The 17605-nt window shown below is 46.4% G+C and overlaps 1 protein-coding gene across 6 annotated transcripts in view; it reads right to left on the bottom strand.

Moving 5' to 3' along the window:
* HNRNPUL1 (heterogeneous nuclear ribonucleoprotein U like 1) overlaps positions 1-17605 on the bottom strand; it is a 36272-nt gene that overhangs the window by 13745 nt on the left and 4922 nt on the right. For 3 of the 6 annotated variants that reach the window (XM_033845404.2, XM_033845401.2, XM_033845403.2), the window contains exons 2-9: positions 16408-16533; positions 14179-14335; positions 12167-12240; positions 10485-10624; positions 8330-8429; positions 6439-6551; positions 1340-1606; positions 89-211 (exon numbers count right to left, since the gene is read on the bottom strand). In XM_033845404.2, the coding sequence (XP_033701295.1) occupies positions 89-211; positions 1340-1606; positions 6439-6551; positions 8330-8429; positions 10485-10624; positions 12167-12240; positions 14179-14335; positions 16408-16528 (1095 nt within the window). In that variant the 5' untranslated portion in view covers positions 16529-16533. The remainder of the gene's footprint in view (positions 1-88; positions 212-1339; positions 1607-6438; positions 6552-8329; positions 8430-10484; positions 10625-12166; positions 12241-14178; positions 14336-16407; positions 16534-17605) is intronic. The other 3 variants (XM_033845406.2, XM_033845402.2, XM_033845405.2) reach the window with 1 other exon arrangement.

Here is a 17605-nt window from a genome sequence, read left to right as displayed (position 1 = left end):
GGGGGTGGTGAGGGGTGGTTGGTCCTGTTTGCTGAGCAGTATTCAGGGAGTGGGAGGTGGAAGAGGAGAGACCAGGGGCTATCCTTACCCGCATCTTATCCATGATGGCATTGGTACCCAGGATGTTGTACTTCTTGGAGGGGTTGGAGGCTGCATGTTTGATGGCCCATGTGGTCTTACCGGCGGCAGGCAGGCCCACCATCATCAGAATCTATAAGAACAGGACCAGGAGGGACACTGTGAACCAGAAACAGTGTATGGCATGGCAGCCTGGCATCACCCTGACTTGATGGTGACCGTGAGGGTGACTCTAAACCTCATGGCCACCTCTGGGAAATGGAAGCAGTAACAGCGTCTACCTCATAGTACGGTTGTTGGGATTCAAAGAGATGAGGGTTGTCAGACTCTCAGCAGAGGGCCTGCTCTTATGAGTATTTACATTTTTGTTTAGGCGGGATTCAGGGGCCTCTGAAAGGGAAAGGTCCACGGAATAGGCACAAGGAGTGGTATAACCTTCCCGGAGTCTCAGATGGGGACAGACTGTATGCATAAGGACGAGCATCATTTCTAATCAGTACGTTTACAATTTGGCAAACACTGGATGTAACCAAAATGCCCAAAAAGAGGAAAATAGTGAGGCTAATAACAATGAGTTTCAAAAGAGGTGTTCATGTGGTGGGACAAAGCTCACAAAATAACACTAAGTGAAAGGGCATGATATCAAAATGCTTCTACCCTAAGATCTCAACTGTAAGTGTGTGTGTATAAATGGCACCTAGCACAGCAAAAGGCATAGGATAAGCTCCAAAACTTTCAAAGAAAACTTATTTGTGGATGGTGGAATTAAAGGGAACTTTAATTTTCTTTATGTTTCTTAATTTTCTAGAATAAACACAAAATCACTTATATATCAGAAAGAAACATTATTTGATGACAAAGACCACCAGTACAGCTTCTGCAACCAAATCAGCTCTAAGTCCAGTTGCTGTTTTTGTTCTCAGAGAGCCTTGGATGGGAGCATGGAGCTGCACAACCTCCTCCAAGGACTCGCTCACCAGGAAGTGCCTTCACACCCTCTTCCGCTGGGAGGAAAGCCTCCTTTTCCAAGATTCTGACCACACCCAAGGAGCAGTGTGGCAACTTCCTTTTGGAATCTTTCTGACATTTAGGTGTCTTACCTTGGCCCCTCCCTCCTTGGACTAAGTCACACACGCACAGCCCTCACCTCACTCTCACAGCAGCTTTCACCACACTCAGCTACTGAATGTCTCCCCTCTGTCTTGGCAGCAACGTGGCTCTGGAGAGGCGGCCACCAATTCAGGCTTCCAGGCCCACTCACCTCACACTCTGCCTTGCTCTTTGGTCCGACAGTGCCCCGGATTCGCTCACTCAGGGGAAGGTGCTGGATGAAGGTGAAGCCTGGCAGGACAGAACAGTAGGGCTCTGCCCTCTGCCCGAAGTTGAACTCCACTGCACAATTCTTCACCAGGACATGAGGGTAGAGGGCCTGACCCCCTAAGGCTTCCTTCTGGATTCGGAAGGCAATGCCCATCCACTTCCCATTTTTGGTGAAGGAAAGTTCCACGTCATTTCCACATTCAAAATCCTAGGAAATAAAGCCAGAGAAAGATAACTGCCAATGTTCTGCTTAAGGCACTGGGAGGCACAAGTCAGAGCAGACGCAGGGAATGGAAACAGAGCTGGCCTCCCAGATTCAAGTGCGTCCCTCCTCAATGTACAGATGCATCGGGAAGCACCAGGGAACAGCTCAGACAACAGGCAGCCCAAAGTCCTCCTTGCCCAAGACCCAAAAAGCTGGTGGATGTGAAGTGTGTAATTTTAGGAAGCTCCAAGTATTTGAGTCTTGTGCCTAGCCTGAGACAGAGGAAGGCAAAAGCAGTCCTGTCCATTCTCATCCCCAGCAGATAACAGATGGAAAGAAAGCCACAGCAGGGCCTTTTAAGTCAGGCCCTGCTCTACACGTGCATTCATTTATATGCTCTTCTTGATGCTTATGTCTACAGTGATCTGGGCCTGACACAGCTCAGAGCCTAGTGGGGAATTAGACAAGGACACCATCCTAATTCAGTTAAGAGCACCTACACAGGAGCAAGATTCTCTGAGGAGGAAGTCAAGTCCTGAACAATAAACGGGAAGGAGCCAAGTCTGGGGTGAGAGGAGAGAGTCCTAAAGAGAAGTGTTGTTTGTGTACAAATCTGGCAGTGAGCGAACACAGGGTCAGACTGGCTGAAGCATAAAGGATTGGGGGTTGGGGGTTGGGGAGTGATTTCAGGTACAGCTGGAGAGCCAGGAAGGGACCATATTCTTTAATTCAACAATTTATTGAGTCCTTACTGATCAGTTGAAGTTTAGTGGTTAAGATCCTGTTTTGGAAGGCAGGCTGCTTCAGCTCTACCATTTACTCCATCTTCAGTTTCCTTATCAAAGAAGAGGGGCCAGGAACTTCCCTGGTGGTCCAGTGGATAAGACTCTGAGCTCCCAATGCAGGGGGCCTGGGTTCGATCCCTGGTCAGGGAACTAGATTCCCACACACTCCAACTAAGAGCCCTCGCGCAGCAACAAAGATCCCGTGTGCCACAACTAAGACCCAGCATAAATAAATAAATAATTTTTAGTTATTAAAAAAAAAGAGGGGCCATGATAAGATTCTACACTGTATAGAGTTGTTCTGAGGATCTAACAGGTGAATGTGCTTACTACAGAGTGAGTGCATTATGAATGCGTGCTCTCATCCCAAGATGCCAGGCACTGCTCTGGGCTAAAGTGGTGGGGAGGAGACATGGTCCCTGTTCTCAGCGAGGGAGGGGCTCTCTGTTACCTCAGACGTTCAAATTCGTGCTGACAGCAGCAGAGCAGAGCTCCTGACTTGTTTTGAATAGGGGAATGGCCTGGTCAAAACTGTGTTTCAGAAAGATCACTCTGGCTGCAGGGTAAAGGTTTACAATTAAGGGAGACTCAAAACTTGGGATCATACGGAAGACGGAAGCACAGGTCGGGTTCCTGACAGAAAAGTACAAGACGTGGTATTTCCTCCCTTTTGCATGCGGAGACCACCTTGGGACTTGCCCTTTGAGAAGCTGTGAAAGCCCCTTTCCCTAAGGAGCCTCCTCACTACCCTCCTCAGTGCTCACAGGGCACAGTTCTACACAGTCCTTTATATCTGTAAGTGTCCGTAAGCACCCACACAGGTCGAGACCACGCAGGGCAGACACGCAAACATCTGTTGGACTAAATCCTGCCTCGATCCTCACAGCACAGTCCCTGCCATGTCTTCTCACCTGAGCAAGAGTGGCCCAGGTCACCTTTGCTCTACCGCGGAAATGAACAGCGTGGGGGTTAGCCTTCCTTACGACCACCAGCTTCACTAAAGGAACTTACCATGTTGTACACAAACCAGCACCCTCAACTGACAAACCCACCACCGACGGCACCAACTGTCAAAGACGCAAGGGTAGCTGTGTCACTTCTGCAAAACCATTCCCGAGTGCCACACCAGGGCCTAAGGACCCAAAGTCCTTAAGCCTCGCATTATTCAAAGTGTGCCATTTTTGCAGCCTGAGGCTCCAAGTATTTTACTCCTTACGGTTTGCTGAAGTGAGTTACACTGTTCTCTCTACCTGGAAGGCCATTTTGTCCTTTCTGTTTTGTGAATGTTGAGAACTCAAGTTCTGACACAAATGTCCTCCCCACCAGTTCCTTCAGGTCATTGATTTTTCACACCCCTTCTAACCCTTCACTCTGAGTCTTTTAAAGTGATGGCATTCTTTAAACAAAGGAAACTGAACATAAAATCTTAAAAGTAGAAGTAAAAATGAACAGGCTGAAGCAAGAGTCAGGCCTAAAGTTCCAAACTGCCACACACTCACAGAACCTCACGCTCAGATGGGACAGTCTGGGGAACCCAGTCACACGCTGATGAAACATTAAATTGTTACAACCTCCCTGGAGTACAGTCTTGATGGTAGCTATCAAAAATTAAAAATACACCTTTGACTCAGAAGTTATACTTTCAGAGGTAAACATTACAACCATATTCCCACAAGAACGCAAAGATGTGCAAATTGCTCACACCAGCACTGCTAAATGTGCTCCAAAGGGAAAGTGGGAGAGACTAAATCACACAGGATATCCATGTATGGGAACACGAAAAGCCCTCCAAGATACTCTGATAAGTGGGAAAAAGATAAGCTGTCACTGCAGCACTGACTTCCAGCAAATAATTTGCAGGTCCACCGGGGAAACTGACACCTGCATCAGAATACTAGGCAGCTACTAAGTAAAAAGGTGAGAACTAACCAAATGTCCACTAATAGAGAATTGATTATATAAATATGGTAGATCAACACAATGACTATGGACTATATAAAAGAACAAAGAAATCCTCTGTGAAGCGATATATTAAAAAAAATAACTCTAAGATACATAGTTAAACAAAAAAAGATACAAAATAACATGTATAACATGCTACCTTTTGTGTAAAAGAAGAAAAATAACAATCATCTTTCTTGTATTTTTATAAAGAAATCCTGAATACCAGTGGGCTTATGTGTAGGGGAGGGCATATGTGAACCATGGGTGGAGTGGGAAGGTCTCAAGAAGACTTTATACCTTTCTGTATTTCTGGATATTTTTGGAAACCACAGGAATTTATTAACTATTCAACAATGTTTTAAATTGAGCTAGATCTATACTATCTGTGCATACAGGGAAAGATAGCTGAGATTTACTTTTTTTTTTTTGAGAGATTTACTTTTAAATGGAAAAAAAATGCAAGGTTTGGAACAATGTGCAGAATATAAACATGGTTAATTTTTAAGAAAACATGCTTTTTATTAAAAAGATAATGAGGTTGTGAAAGACAAAGGAAGATTGAGAAACTGTTTCAGACTAAAAAAGACATGACAACAGAATGCAATTCGTGATCCTGAACTAGAAACCAAATTGCTCTAAAGGATGTTGTTGGGACAGCTGACAAAATTTAAATGTGGACTATGGAGTGGGCAATAGCATTAAATCAATGTTAAATTTGATAACTGTACTGTGGTTAAGATAATAGCTCTATTCTTAAGAAATGTATGCTAAAGTATTAAGGAATAAAGACACAATGTAGGCAACCTACTCTCAAACAGGTCAGATAAAAATCATATACATGTATGTACATATATTTGGGAAAAATGGTAAAAAGCAAATGTTAGAATCTGGACAGGGCTCTATGAGAATTCCATGGCTTTTCCTTAAGTTTGAAATTATTTCAAAGAGGGGAAAGGGCTTCCCTGGTGGCGCAGTAGTTGAGAGTCCGCCTGCCGATGCAGGGGACACGGGTTCGTGCCCCGGTCTCGGAAGATCCCACATGCCGCGGCGCGGCTGGGCCCGTGAGCTATGGCCGCTGAGCCTGCGCTATGCCCGGAGCCTGTGCTCCGCAACGGGAGAGGCCACAACAGTGAGAGGCCCGCGCACCGCAAAAAAAAAGAGGGGAAAAAAAAGAAAGAAAGAAAAAAAAAGAGTACCTGTGTACAAACATGAGGATGCAGAGGGAACAAAACCAAGAAGAAGCATCCACCTGGGTAGTCACTCCTCCCTGGGGCTTCACGGCACATTTTACAAACATTTAACTTCTAGTGATAATAGTGTTAAGTAGTATTTACTGAGCATTTATTATGTGCCAGACGTTGTTGTAAGTGCTTCTAATGGGTTAATGACTCCACATGAAATTCTAGAGTAGATGCAAACATTCTCATCGAGAAGAAACTGAAATACAGGGAGGGTAGTCCAGGGCTGTGAGAGGAAGAGCAGGGACTGGGTCTGGGTCTAGGGATTCTGGACCCAGAGGCAACAGCCACACTCCACAGCACTGTGAGTGCTGGTCACTGCTCTTGGGGACTGAAGTTCAGCAGCAGTTCAGGCATCCTCTATCTTGTTCTGCTTTGCATCCATCCCCACCGTCCTCAAAGGCAACGCACTATTGGAAGCCTGGCTTAACCAATGTGAGGTGAAGGAAGGAAGAAGTTTTGGGATGAGATGATGCTAAAGTGGGAAAAGAGCCAACATCACTGCCTTTGAGAATGGATAGGCTATTCTGTAGCAAAGGAAGATAAGAAATTCCTGAGTCTGTTTAGAAAATGTAACTCTGGTATGTAGGAAGGGAGGAAGGTTGTGCACACCTGACATCCCCAAACTTCTTCAGGGTTGCCACCTGACGGCTTTGCACAAAAGACCTGAAGGGGTAGAATGGGAGAATTTTGCACAAAATGACTGCAAACATTCCAGTGCGTCAAAGAGAGACAAAGAGGTATGGCGAGAGTGGCTGGACACAGGGCAGACAATGGACAGAGGTATTCTGAAAAAGAAAAGTCTGCAGGTTGACCTGACAGGACCAACATTTGGTTCTGCCAACTCCCACAGGCTGCCAGCACTCACCGCAAAGCAGCCAATCACATCATTCTCTGCAAACTTGTCTCCGTAGTTTTCAAACCGGCTACTGGTGGACTTCTTCCCAGTGCCTCCATAGCCATAGGAGAAAGGCTCTTCGCCTGATGGAAGAAACAGGCAAAGGCAGGTTAAACCTGCGATGGTCACAACAGCCTTTATGGCTGTCATGTAGTTTTAAATTAAAAAATCATTTTCTTTACTAGTTTTACTAATCAGATGCTTTTGGCAGGGAAGGTAAGAAAGGTTCCGTTGAAAGGAAGCCCCTCATTATGCAGAACTTCTGAGGGCTTGATGGCTTTAGATGTTAAGTCTGGGAGTAGGAGCTGAACTGAACTGCTTTGCACAGAAGGGAGAATTTGGAAAAATAAAGGGAGGGAAGAGAGGAGCTGGGATAGAGGAAGGTTGTATGCTGAGATGCATCCCTTTGCTGTGACATTCAATATTCAGTTAAGTCTCCTAATGGCGTCAATTTTTGGTGCCAATGAGTTTTGGTCAGAAATCAGTAAAAGGATTTTGCTTCTGCAGACCATAAGGTCTAATACCTAGGAAAGGTACTGGATTGCCTTAGGCTACAGAACTGGGTGCTGATGCAATATGACTGAGACCCCAGGGGCCCTGGCTGACATCTGGGTTATAGAGAGATCCTAGGCCAGGAACCCAAGGCGCATCCTGCCAGTAAAGCAGGAGCCAACAGCATGAACTCCAGGCCCAGTTCTAGTATGAATCAGCTGTGTAACCTTGGACATCTGCTCCACTGTTCTGGGCTTTGTATCTTTATCTGTATCAACTACTTTCCACTTATACCTCAAAAGTGAAAGAAAGATAAAAGGAGATGACACATGAGTCTTAAATAAAAACTGCTAATACGTATCAAAATGAAAAGTGTTCACTGTTTTTAACCTAGCACTTCTACTTTTAAAGATCAGACTAATTACACACAAGGGCAGCTCAAGTGTTTAACAGCAAAAATTTGCAATCAACTTAAATGACCTACAAAACATTGATAAATAAGTGATACAACTGTAAAGTGAAAAATTATGCAGTGGTCAAAAAAGCTATGCTTATTTACAAAAACATACCCATGGATATTAAGTGGGAAAAAGCAATCAGGTTACAGTAGTCCGTATAATGTGCCCCATCTGAGAAACACAAAGGACAAAACACAAACTGTCTGGCAGGCTACAGATGAAAATGTTAACACTGGTTGTTATCTCACAGGTTTAGAAGGATTTTCATTTTTCTCCTCTGTAATGGCCTGAATTTTCACAAGGAGCACACATTATTTTCATTTTTTTCTTTACACATTATTTTCATAATCAGAATGTTTTTATGACCAAGGAAGAAGGTTCTCAGCATTGGTCACTGAAATCAGTCACTTGGGGTCAGAAGGTCACTGAGGCCTGGGGTTCTGTGAAAATTCAAAACCTCTCAAGGCAGCCCCTGCCCCTCTCCACCAGCCAGCCCTGGCCCCATTGGTCTCTGCTTTCTCTTTTACTCTGGGTTAAGCTCTGGACAGAAAATTCCAGATAGGACTTAATGGGACTTGAGGAACTTATTACTTTCAGCTTGGTTGGAGAACAGGAGACAACTGGTCTTTTTTTTAAGAAAGGGAACAGTTTTCTAAAGAGGACTTTGGACCCTCTCCTTAAAGATGCAGGATAAATTTTTGTAGAAAAGTTGTTATCACTGTGGTCCTGCCAACTGAATCCTGTATGTCTGAAGATGGGAAGCGGCACAAGCCTAATCCTTGTTGTCTGTTCCATCCCAGGGTGGTTCTGTTCTGGGTCCAATGCGGGAAAGAGAAACTTAGGAAGCTTGAGAATCCAGGGACAGAGGCACCCGCTCTACTCTCTGGATTGCTTGGCTGACCTCCTCTTACCTAGCTGAGTGCTGCAGGAGTCCAGGGACCAACCAATACGGACAACGTGTGGGTCGGGCTCTGTAGATGGAAGGTGCTTCACAGAGATTTCCTCATTGATCTGGGAACAGAGAACAAGAGGGCTCAGAGGTGATTCTCTGGAGGCTGATGGGTTACGAGGCAATACAGGAGGGAAGTGCGCAGATGTTAAAAAAAACAAACAAGCAAACAAACAAACAAACAAACAAACAAAGCAGCAGGCTTTTGCTGCTGGGGAAAAGGTATCTACACTGCTCTGAAGGGCCTGTTGTACTGAAACCAGGGCCTCTAAAGGGCTTAGGAGAGTTCAGGGCCACAGAGAAGGGAATTTCAGAACCAGTTATGTTTTAGTTTTAACACTTGCTGCAGGGGAAACAGGGACTCTCATAACATTTGGTGTAGAAACATAAACTGGTACAATGTCTTTGGAGGGCAACTTAGCAGTCTTTATTAACTATAAATGCACATGCTCTATAACCAAGCAATTCAACTTCCAGTTTATCCTATAGATACATACACCCAAAAATATTCAGTGAGGCAGTGTTTATGTTGAAAAGGGAGGGAGGCAGGGAGGGAGAAAGCAAGTAGAAACCACCTATAAGGCACTGGTCACATTATGGCACATTCCTGCCACAGAATATGATGCAGCGGTTAAAAAGAATGAGGCAGGGCTGATACACTGGGGTATGGAAAAATGTCCAAGACACAGTATTAAGTAAAAGCAGCAGAAAGAATAAAAGGTGCCTTCTGGGGACTTCGCTGGTGGCGCAGTCTGCCTGCCAATGCAGGGGACACAGGTTCGATCCCTGGTCCGGGAAGGTCTCACATGCCGCGGAGCAACTAAGCCCGTGCGCCACAACTACTGAGCCTGCACTCTAGAGCCCGCGAGTCACAACTACGGGAGCCCACGTGCCACAATTACTGGAGCCCACGTGCCTAGAGCCCCTGCTCTGCAACAAGGGAAGCCACCGCAATGAGAAGCCCGTGCACCGCAACTAAGAGTAGCCCCTGCTCGCCGCAACAAGAGAAAGCCTGCATGCAGCAATGAAGACCCAATGCAGCCAAAAATAAATAAAAATTAAAAAGAAAAAAAAAGGTATCTTCTGACTTAACCTTTAATTAAATCAGAGGTTAGACTGTCTAATAACCAATATCTATCTGCATTAGATTGTGGCTTTCAGAAAGTTACCCTATGTCACTGACTTTTGCACACACATCTTTCACATTTTAACATCTCCAAAGTCAGGATATATCTTACAATTGATGTGTGAAAGCCCCGTCAGTATAATTGGCAGTGTTTCTCTACGAGCAGCACAAAACAATGCACAACTTAGAATCAACGTCTTAGCCAAGCAAATACGATAACCCTTGGTCTTAGCTTCCACCTCTAAAAACAGTATGTATTTCAACAGTATGTATTTCATGATGATACTGTGAGGGTTAATAGAGATATCCATGAAAAGAACTTGGCACTGTATCTAACACATGCAATGTGTTTTGTAAGTATTACCTATCATAAATAAGTTTGGATATGCAAAGGATACACAAGAAATTGTTAACACATAAGGTATCTTTGGAGGGTAGGACGGGGATTGGGAGGATGTGAGTATAACTCTGGTTTTCACCCTATAGTCTTTTATGCTTTCTGAACTTTATTAAACACGAGCACATATTATTTTCATAAACATAACCGGACGTGGAACTGTGGAGAGATGATGGTAGAGGATGACCTGATGGCAGAACCTTTCTTTTTCTTGCTCTTCCCTGTCCTCCCTTTAATTGGTGATGAGCAATTCTTTCTAGCTCACTGTTTTTCCAAACAACTCCTTTTCCTAGTTCTACAAGTATGTCATCCTTAGAATGGTTGGCTATACAATACCTGGGTCAAACCCCATCAAGGGAAAATCTGTTTGAAGAAGCAATGTATGGTCAGCCTGCTTTCCCCATATATTATTTAGCAATGACATAGTTCTTCTCAGTTCATTTTACTTTTTTTTTTTTTTTTTTGCTGGGACACAGTCTATGCTCAATCAAATCTCTTTTGCAATCATGGCTCTGACCAAGGTGGTTGGTGACAGGTTATTCCAAAGGATGGACCTATTTTCTGTCCCTATCCCGTCTGGTTGCTCCCACTCACCTTCATCTCAAAGCACACACGGCCCCTTCTGACCCCATAGCTGGCGCGGGCTCCTGACCACAGGTATGCAAAACCTTCAATTGTGAGTGGGTAGCCACTACTCCGGTCTCGGGCCACCTTGAAGTGGAGGTCGCAGTTATCTGTGGAGGAAAAAGCCTAAATTTGGCTGATGTTTTAATGGTCCCGAGAGGGACAGGCACAGGCAGAGGTAAGTTCCCCAAGAGTGTTAACCAGGAGTACACAAGCTGACACATCACGGGGGCAGGTTCATGAGAAGCCAGCCGCATCGCCTAACCAGTCTCCCTTTTAGCACAAAGGCCCTGGACTACTGCAAACTGGCCTGCACAGGATGAAAACAGCCACTCTACATAGGAACGAGGGTTTTTCACCTGGCTGAGGTCCCAGGATGGCTGTCGGGGGCGCCCCTGGAAATAATACACACATGCTTCTGATGGGGATGTACACTTGCTAGGGAGAGGGTCCATATTCTTACCAGTTTCAAGGGATTTTAGAATTTAAAAAGGTTAATCCCCACTGCCATACACTTCAACCATCTCCCATGCTAACTCTATTAGTGTGGAAGCCAGACTCCTGCTGCCAACAGCTGCACAAACATCTGACCCTGATCCACACCCACCACCCAGGACCACTGTCAGGTGCACCACAGACTCCCACCTCCTCAAGTGGGCCTAGGACTCTGCTGCTCGGACTCTCCCCCGTCTTCAAGTCTTTTCTGACCATCTCGTCCAGTAGGCTCTCTCCTTTCTCTAAAGGCTGAGTGCCATGGTCTGTACAACTGGCATTTGATCAGATGCTGCTTCAGGGACCACCGCCACCCAATACTTTAAAAAATGTTTAGCTTTACTCTGGGTATATGTCTTTGAGATCTTGAGATAGAAGGGACTGTGTACGAGATGTCTTTATCTCTTCCAAAGCATGTAGCCACTGGTCTATAAACATGAGCTTCGTAAAGAAGTACACGAATGAACTTCTGTTAACTTTCCGCTCTGTTGAAAAGTGCAGCCCTCAGACTTGATTGGGCTTCTGGGTGTGTTTAAAAATTCGGATTCACAGGCTCTACCACTTAGAATTTGTCTTAGGAGGTCTGAGGAGGGACAGGACCTTTATATTCATTCCCCCAAGTGTTTAGATGCACAGTCAAGGGGAAAACCACTTATCCAGAGGAAAGAAAACTGAACTGGAGGACAGACCAGGTTAATGCCTGAGAAGACAAAACGGCATTGGTTTCACCAGGAACGTGAGCAGCTGATGGAAACTGGGGAAACGGCCGTCAAAGAGTTAAGTTTCCCCAGCAGCACTCAGGTTCCCTTCCCGCTTAAATGACAACCCTCCGTGTTTACAGGGTGCTAGGGTTTTCCAACTTGCTCTGGTATCCACTCTCTGATGAATGTCACTCAAAGTCCTCTGAGGTATTAGGGCAGGATTATTCCTCCCTGAAGAGAAGCTCAGAGAAGTAGAATGACTTGCCCAGAATCTCACAGTTAGAGCTGAGAGCAGATCTTCTGTCTCCAAACCAGCACCCTCATTCTAGAGCTCTGCTGTTTCTCACATCTGAACTAACACTGGCTCTGGATGGTGCCGGGCAGGAATTCTGTGAAGGTTAAGGCAACCTCCCAATACTGAGTGGAAGGCAGTATCAAACAGGCATTCCAAAGACTCACATGTGTCGATGGCAACAAGGGTGTCATCAAAGTCATCTTCATCTTCTTCAGCGGGAGGCTGAGGAGAGCGGCCCCTGTGTCATAAAGAGGTATTATGTTACATGAAAACGGACAGACAAGGGAAGAAGGGAACTGAAGGTTCTGCTTGAATTTACAAGTGGCCTCCAAGCTGCTTCCTGGATTTCAAGTTCTTGCCACAGAGGTTAGCAAAAGAACTCTGGAACCTTATATCCTTGCAGTAAGAGCAATGACTGTTAACTCCTAGGGCAGGGTCAGGGACTGAAGAGGGCCGGCTCTGCTAACGAGGGCCATCGGCATCATTTAGGAAGCTTTTCCAAGAAGACTCTTCTCTCACACCCCCAGATTCTGATCCACCCCTTTACACGCTGAGAATTACCTCCATGCTGAACTCTGGGAGCCTATGGTAGCCCAAAGAGTACTGGGCCAGGAGTGGGAATCTGTAAGAATTTAGATAAACCTTTTATTACAATTTGTCCATATTCCAGGCTTCCTAAAACTCCACATCTGAAAGGATTTGAAATGAACCATTTTTTTCAGTCTCTTTCTCTTTAAAAGTGTCCTAGGGCTTCCCTGGTGGCGCAGTGGTTGAGAGTCCGCCTGCTAGTGCAGGGGACGCGGGTTCGTGCCCCGGTCCGGGAAGATCCCACATGTCGCGGAACGGCTGGGCCCATGAGCCATGGCCGCTGAGCCTGCGCGTCCGGAGCCCATGCTCCGCAACGGGAGAGGCCACGACAGTGAGAGGCCCGCGTACAGAAAAAAAAAAAAAAAAAGTGTCCTAAATTATGAACAAGAGTCCCTCCTACCAAAATACTAAAAGGGACTATGTGAAAATACTGGTGGTTTCCAACATATGGGAATAAGGGAAAGGGGTGGAAGTGTGGAGTCTAATGTTCAGCGTCCTGCCTGAGCCAGGCTGGATGACCTCAGTCCACCATATGCTCAGACCAGGTACACTGTGCCCATCTAGTTCCTGGCACTCCCCCAGCAGCAGGCTTGCCTCTGGTGGAGTGCCCTTCTTACCCTGCCAGTCCAAGGCTAGCACAGAGCCTGGTAGGAAGAAAGAGATCATCACATGGTAGGTCTATCCTAGGAAGCTTTCTCTGTCACCCCTGGATGAAAGCAAGTGCTCTTCCTCTGCCCTCCATCAGCAAGTAGCTCTAGGCCTCTGTTCTATGGGGGGTAGTAGGAGAAACTCATAAGAGGTGGGTTCCATCTCCTGACTTCAGTCACAGTCATGAGACCCAGGCCCTGTCTTAAACAGTCACAAGCTAATTAGAGGATGGACTCCACCAGATAGGAAATAAAATGTGTCAGATAACCAGCCAAGATGAATAGAGAAGGAGTGATCATTCCTAGTTTCCCTGATTGGAAAAGGCTTCACACAGGAGCTGAAGGAGGGAAGGAGGAAGGGGTAGGTCTGGGCCTGGGGATGAAGGGAGGGGGAAGGCTTGTCAGGGAAGGGAAAAGGAAATGACCAGGGGGAGGCCACTCCCACCCATGAGCTCCTGACCCTCACACAAAACCCACTGTCCAAATCACCTGTGCCTCCACGGACTATCCCAAGGGCGGGCACGTGTGAAAGCACTACGAGGGCTGATAATGAATGAATGAACAGATGGATGGAAGGGGTGTGTTTCGGAGTAGGTCAGGAAATAAATCTTTCTTTCAACTGAGGGATATCAAGCAACCATTAAGAACAGAACACTGTGCTGGACTGCAGGGCAGTGGGGCAAAGGACTGAAAAGGCAGGCTGGCATCTCACATGTGTTTGAACTTTACCCTGAAAGTAATGGGAAGGGAAGAACTGAGGGAAGAACCAAATATTTAGCAAAGTTGAATCTGGTAGTGAGTGCAGGAAGAACTGGGGGAGAGTGTGAGGGAGGGAGAACTCTGCTCTGCCCCTCCGGGCTAGTACGAAGGTCCCAGTGGGCACCAGGCTACAGACATAGAGACCTACCGGAAAAAGGGTGATCACTGCCTCACAGACCCACCTCCTATCCTCTCGGTGCTCGAAATACCCCCGTCCCCGGTTTTCTTCGTAAGGCCTCTTGCGACTCTGGAACTGCTGTCTGTCTGGTTTGAGTTGAGATGCTTCGGGCGGGAGGAAGCTGGTGGGTGCTTCTTGCTTCATCTCTGTCTTCACTTCTACTGTCAGGACAAATCCAGATGGTCAAGACACTCAGAAACTCCTCAGCTATCACTTTTCTGGTCCCCTTTACCTCAGGAGATACTGGAAGGATCCTGACTATGGTGATGAGGTCTGGGCACAGGCAGCTTGCTGAGTTCAACAGAAGCCTGCTGAGGGAGCCAAGACGGCTGTCCTGGAGAACAGGGCTAGAATAAAGGGAGGCTGGGGATGGCCATCCAGGCACATCAGCACCAGCAGTTGATGGGGTAACAGATGTCAGTCAGATAACTCTCAGGCTTCGTGGGGAGGGAGAGGGGACTTCAGCACTAAACAAGGACAAGCTCGCTAAGGGCCTACCTAAAGGCGAATGACTGCCTTGGCTATCTTGCCAAAGGCCCCATGAAAGTTGGCAGCTACCTTGGCCTGCACCAAGTGGGAGGGAGCCCCCAAAACTTCTAAGATTCCACAGTTCCACATTCTCTAATTTCTCCTCCCTAAGAATCTCTTCACTTCAATTCTTACAAAGTTTCTTCAGTCTAACAATGGAGGGGAGAAAGTCAATTCAACAGTGTTGTGGTCCCACAGCTAACTCTACCGGCTTTAATCACTCTATGACAAAGCCCAGATCATTCCAGAAGGGAGGGTCTGCAGTTAAGCCAGCCCACAGGTGTGACGGCCTCATTAAGTCACACCACAAATAGGAAGTCAGGATGGGATGACATGCTGTGGACCACAGGAAATCCCAGTCTCGGGCAGACTTCAAGAATCCGTGCCTACCAAGAGAAACCCGTGGACTCAGTCTAGCCTCATCTAGAGAAACCCGTGGATTCAGTCTGGCCTCATCTAGAGAAACCCGTGGACTCAGTCTAGCCTCGCCTCTCTCACAGCATCTACGGATGCCATGGATCACTCACATCTACACACTTCAGCATTCAACTCAAGACCACCTTGGGTCACTCCCTGGCTTTGGCATGCAGACCAAACCTCTCAGAGAAGGCTCCTCGCTTGCTAGGGCAGAGATGGTGCTCACTCACCTGAAGAGAACTTCCATGGTTCCCAGCACAGAGCTGGGCTCACAGGAGGCCTTGATAAACGTCTGCACGGAAAATACTCTCCTTGGGCCAAATGATCCCACAAGTCTCACAGAGCCTGACACAAATCTACGGTTTAACCTACATTCATTAAAATCCTGAGCCACCCACAAGAAATGTCTGGGGATTTCACTTTGTGGATGAACCAGAATGGAATCAGAACCAGCTAGATTCACTAAGAAAAGGCACTGGGGCCACAGCACAGTGAAAGGAGCACAAGACTGGGAGCCAGTCCTGGCTCTGTCATTACTCAACGGTAGGACCCTGCTTCCCCAATACTAGGACACTACTGGTGAGGAGTGCTGCTTACTGACCAAGAGCAATGGCCCAGAAGCCAGTTTCCTGGTTCCAGCCCCGGCCCTGCCACCTCCCCCATCTGTAAAATTGGGAGACAGCTACATTACAATTGTGTTTCCCAAACTGGCATTACTGGGAACTTTTTTCTACAAAGACACATTTACATGTTTGGGAAATCCTGGGTTTAAACAATGTGACACAGAGCTTTTCCCAATCCAGGACTTCTCAGCATCTTTAATGCTCTAATGAGCACAGTGACTCTCCCAGAGGCGGTATAGAATACGCTGCATTTTTCAGATGTGTTTGTCCAAGGAACCTTTTCCTGAGAAGTCCCTAATAATATCTCCTGGAAAGATATTCTTCAGAACATGGGAAACACTGGACTAGATTTAGAAGGTCCTTTCTGGCTTCCACATTCTAAGATTCTAAGTAAGACTCAAATACTGGCCTCTAGGTCTCAACTCTCTAGGATGTTGGTACTAACATCTGAAAACATACCTTGAAGACTCCCCTCTCCTAACACTTGGGAGTGGGACTAAGTTCTTTCCTTCAAAAAGACCTTGCCAGAGTGACAAAGCCCAAGTGGAATGCCCAAGAGAAAGATGCAAAGTCTCTGGGAAGATAGGCACTAGGCAGAAGGTAAGGGCTACCCACACATAGATTCTATTTCCTTCAAGAGAGAGAGATCATGTGCGTTTTCCTACCTGGGCGATAGGCCTGCTGCTGCTGGTCCATTTCCAGCGTTCTCCTCTCGTAGCCTGACTCGTTCTCTTTCTTGATGACCTGTGTCTCATAGAATTGGTTCTGCATGGTAATATTGTCCATGACATCTTAAAACAAAAAATGGCCAGTTAGAAGGGTGTTTCTTGGGACTAGAGGTAGCTTTTTAATGCAAAACGACACCATCCCCACTGGGGACAATTAGTCTGCCAGAGGCTAAAAGGTGTGATAACACCCTCAGATGGAAACCCACCTGGGAAATCAGGGGCCCCAGCTGCCTGAAGACATGCTTTCTTACCCCTCAAAAGGTTGGAGATCTATCTGTGATTGGGTTCTACAGAATCCCAACATACAAAACCAAATGAAGCAGAACTGCTCTGGTTGAAGCAAGGAGATGGGAGAGTCAGAGAAGGGGTCCAGCTTGACCTCACCCTCTAAGTCCCCACTAGGGTGGGGGGTAACTCCACAGACACCTGGGATTCCATGGAGCACAGTTTAAAAATTACCAGCCTAGCTGTTCTCTGATGTGGTATAATGCTTAGAGAGTTACCTTTAGGGTACAACCTTAAAAACTGTTCAGAGCACAAACCAGTCCTCTGTCCGACCCAATTCACTATTCCCACCTGCATAGCCAACACTCTTTAAGAATCACTTCCACCCTGCAATAACTGTAAAGACCAGGGGTAACCATCTCAGTTGAAGAGGAAATGGGGGAGGAAGGAAAGGAACTGTTAAGAAAACAGGAGTCATGATAATAGTGGCCTTCAGACTCATTAGGGATAAATCCTAAAATATTTGGAGTTAGGTGGGAAGGGTTCCAGGAAGGTGTCTTGTGGGTCCAGGACCAACTCAACTGAAGGGTGGCAAGAATAACAATATCAGGGAATTCCCTGGAGGTCCAGTGTTTAGGACTCGGCACTTTCACTGCCAGGGCCAGGGTTCAATCCCTGGTTGGGGAACTAAGATCCCGCAAACTATGCGGCACAGCCAAAAAAACAAGAAAGAAAGAAAGAAAGGAAGGAAGAAAGAAAGGAAAGAAAGGAAAGAAAGAAAGGAAGGAAGAGAGGAAGGAAGAAAGGAAGGAAGAAAGAAAGGAAAGAAAGAAAGGAAGGAAGAGAGGAAGGAAGAAAGGAAGGAAGAAAGAAAGGAAGGAAGGAAGAAAGAAAGGAAAGAAAGGAAAGA

The sequence above is a fragment of the Tursiops truncatus genome, chromosome 19 (genome assembly GCF_011762595.2).
Source record: "Tursiops truncatus isolate mTurTru1 chromosome 19, mTurTru1.mat.Y, whole genome shotgun sequence".
Taxonomy (NCBI): domain Eukaryota; kingdom Metazoa; phylum Chordata; class Mammalia; order Artiodactyla; family Delphinidae; genus Tursiops; species Tursiops truncatus.
Note: the sequence above shows the minus strand (reverse complement) of the source record. Positions and strands in the feature narration are given on the sequence as shown.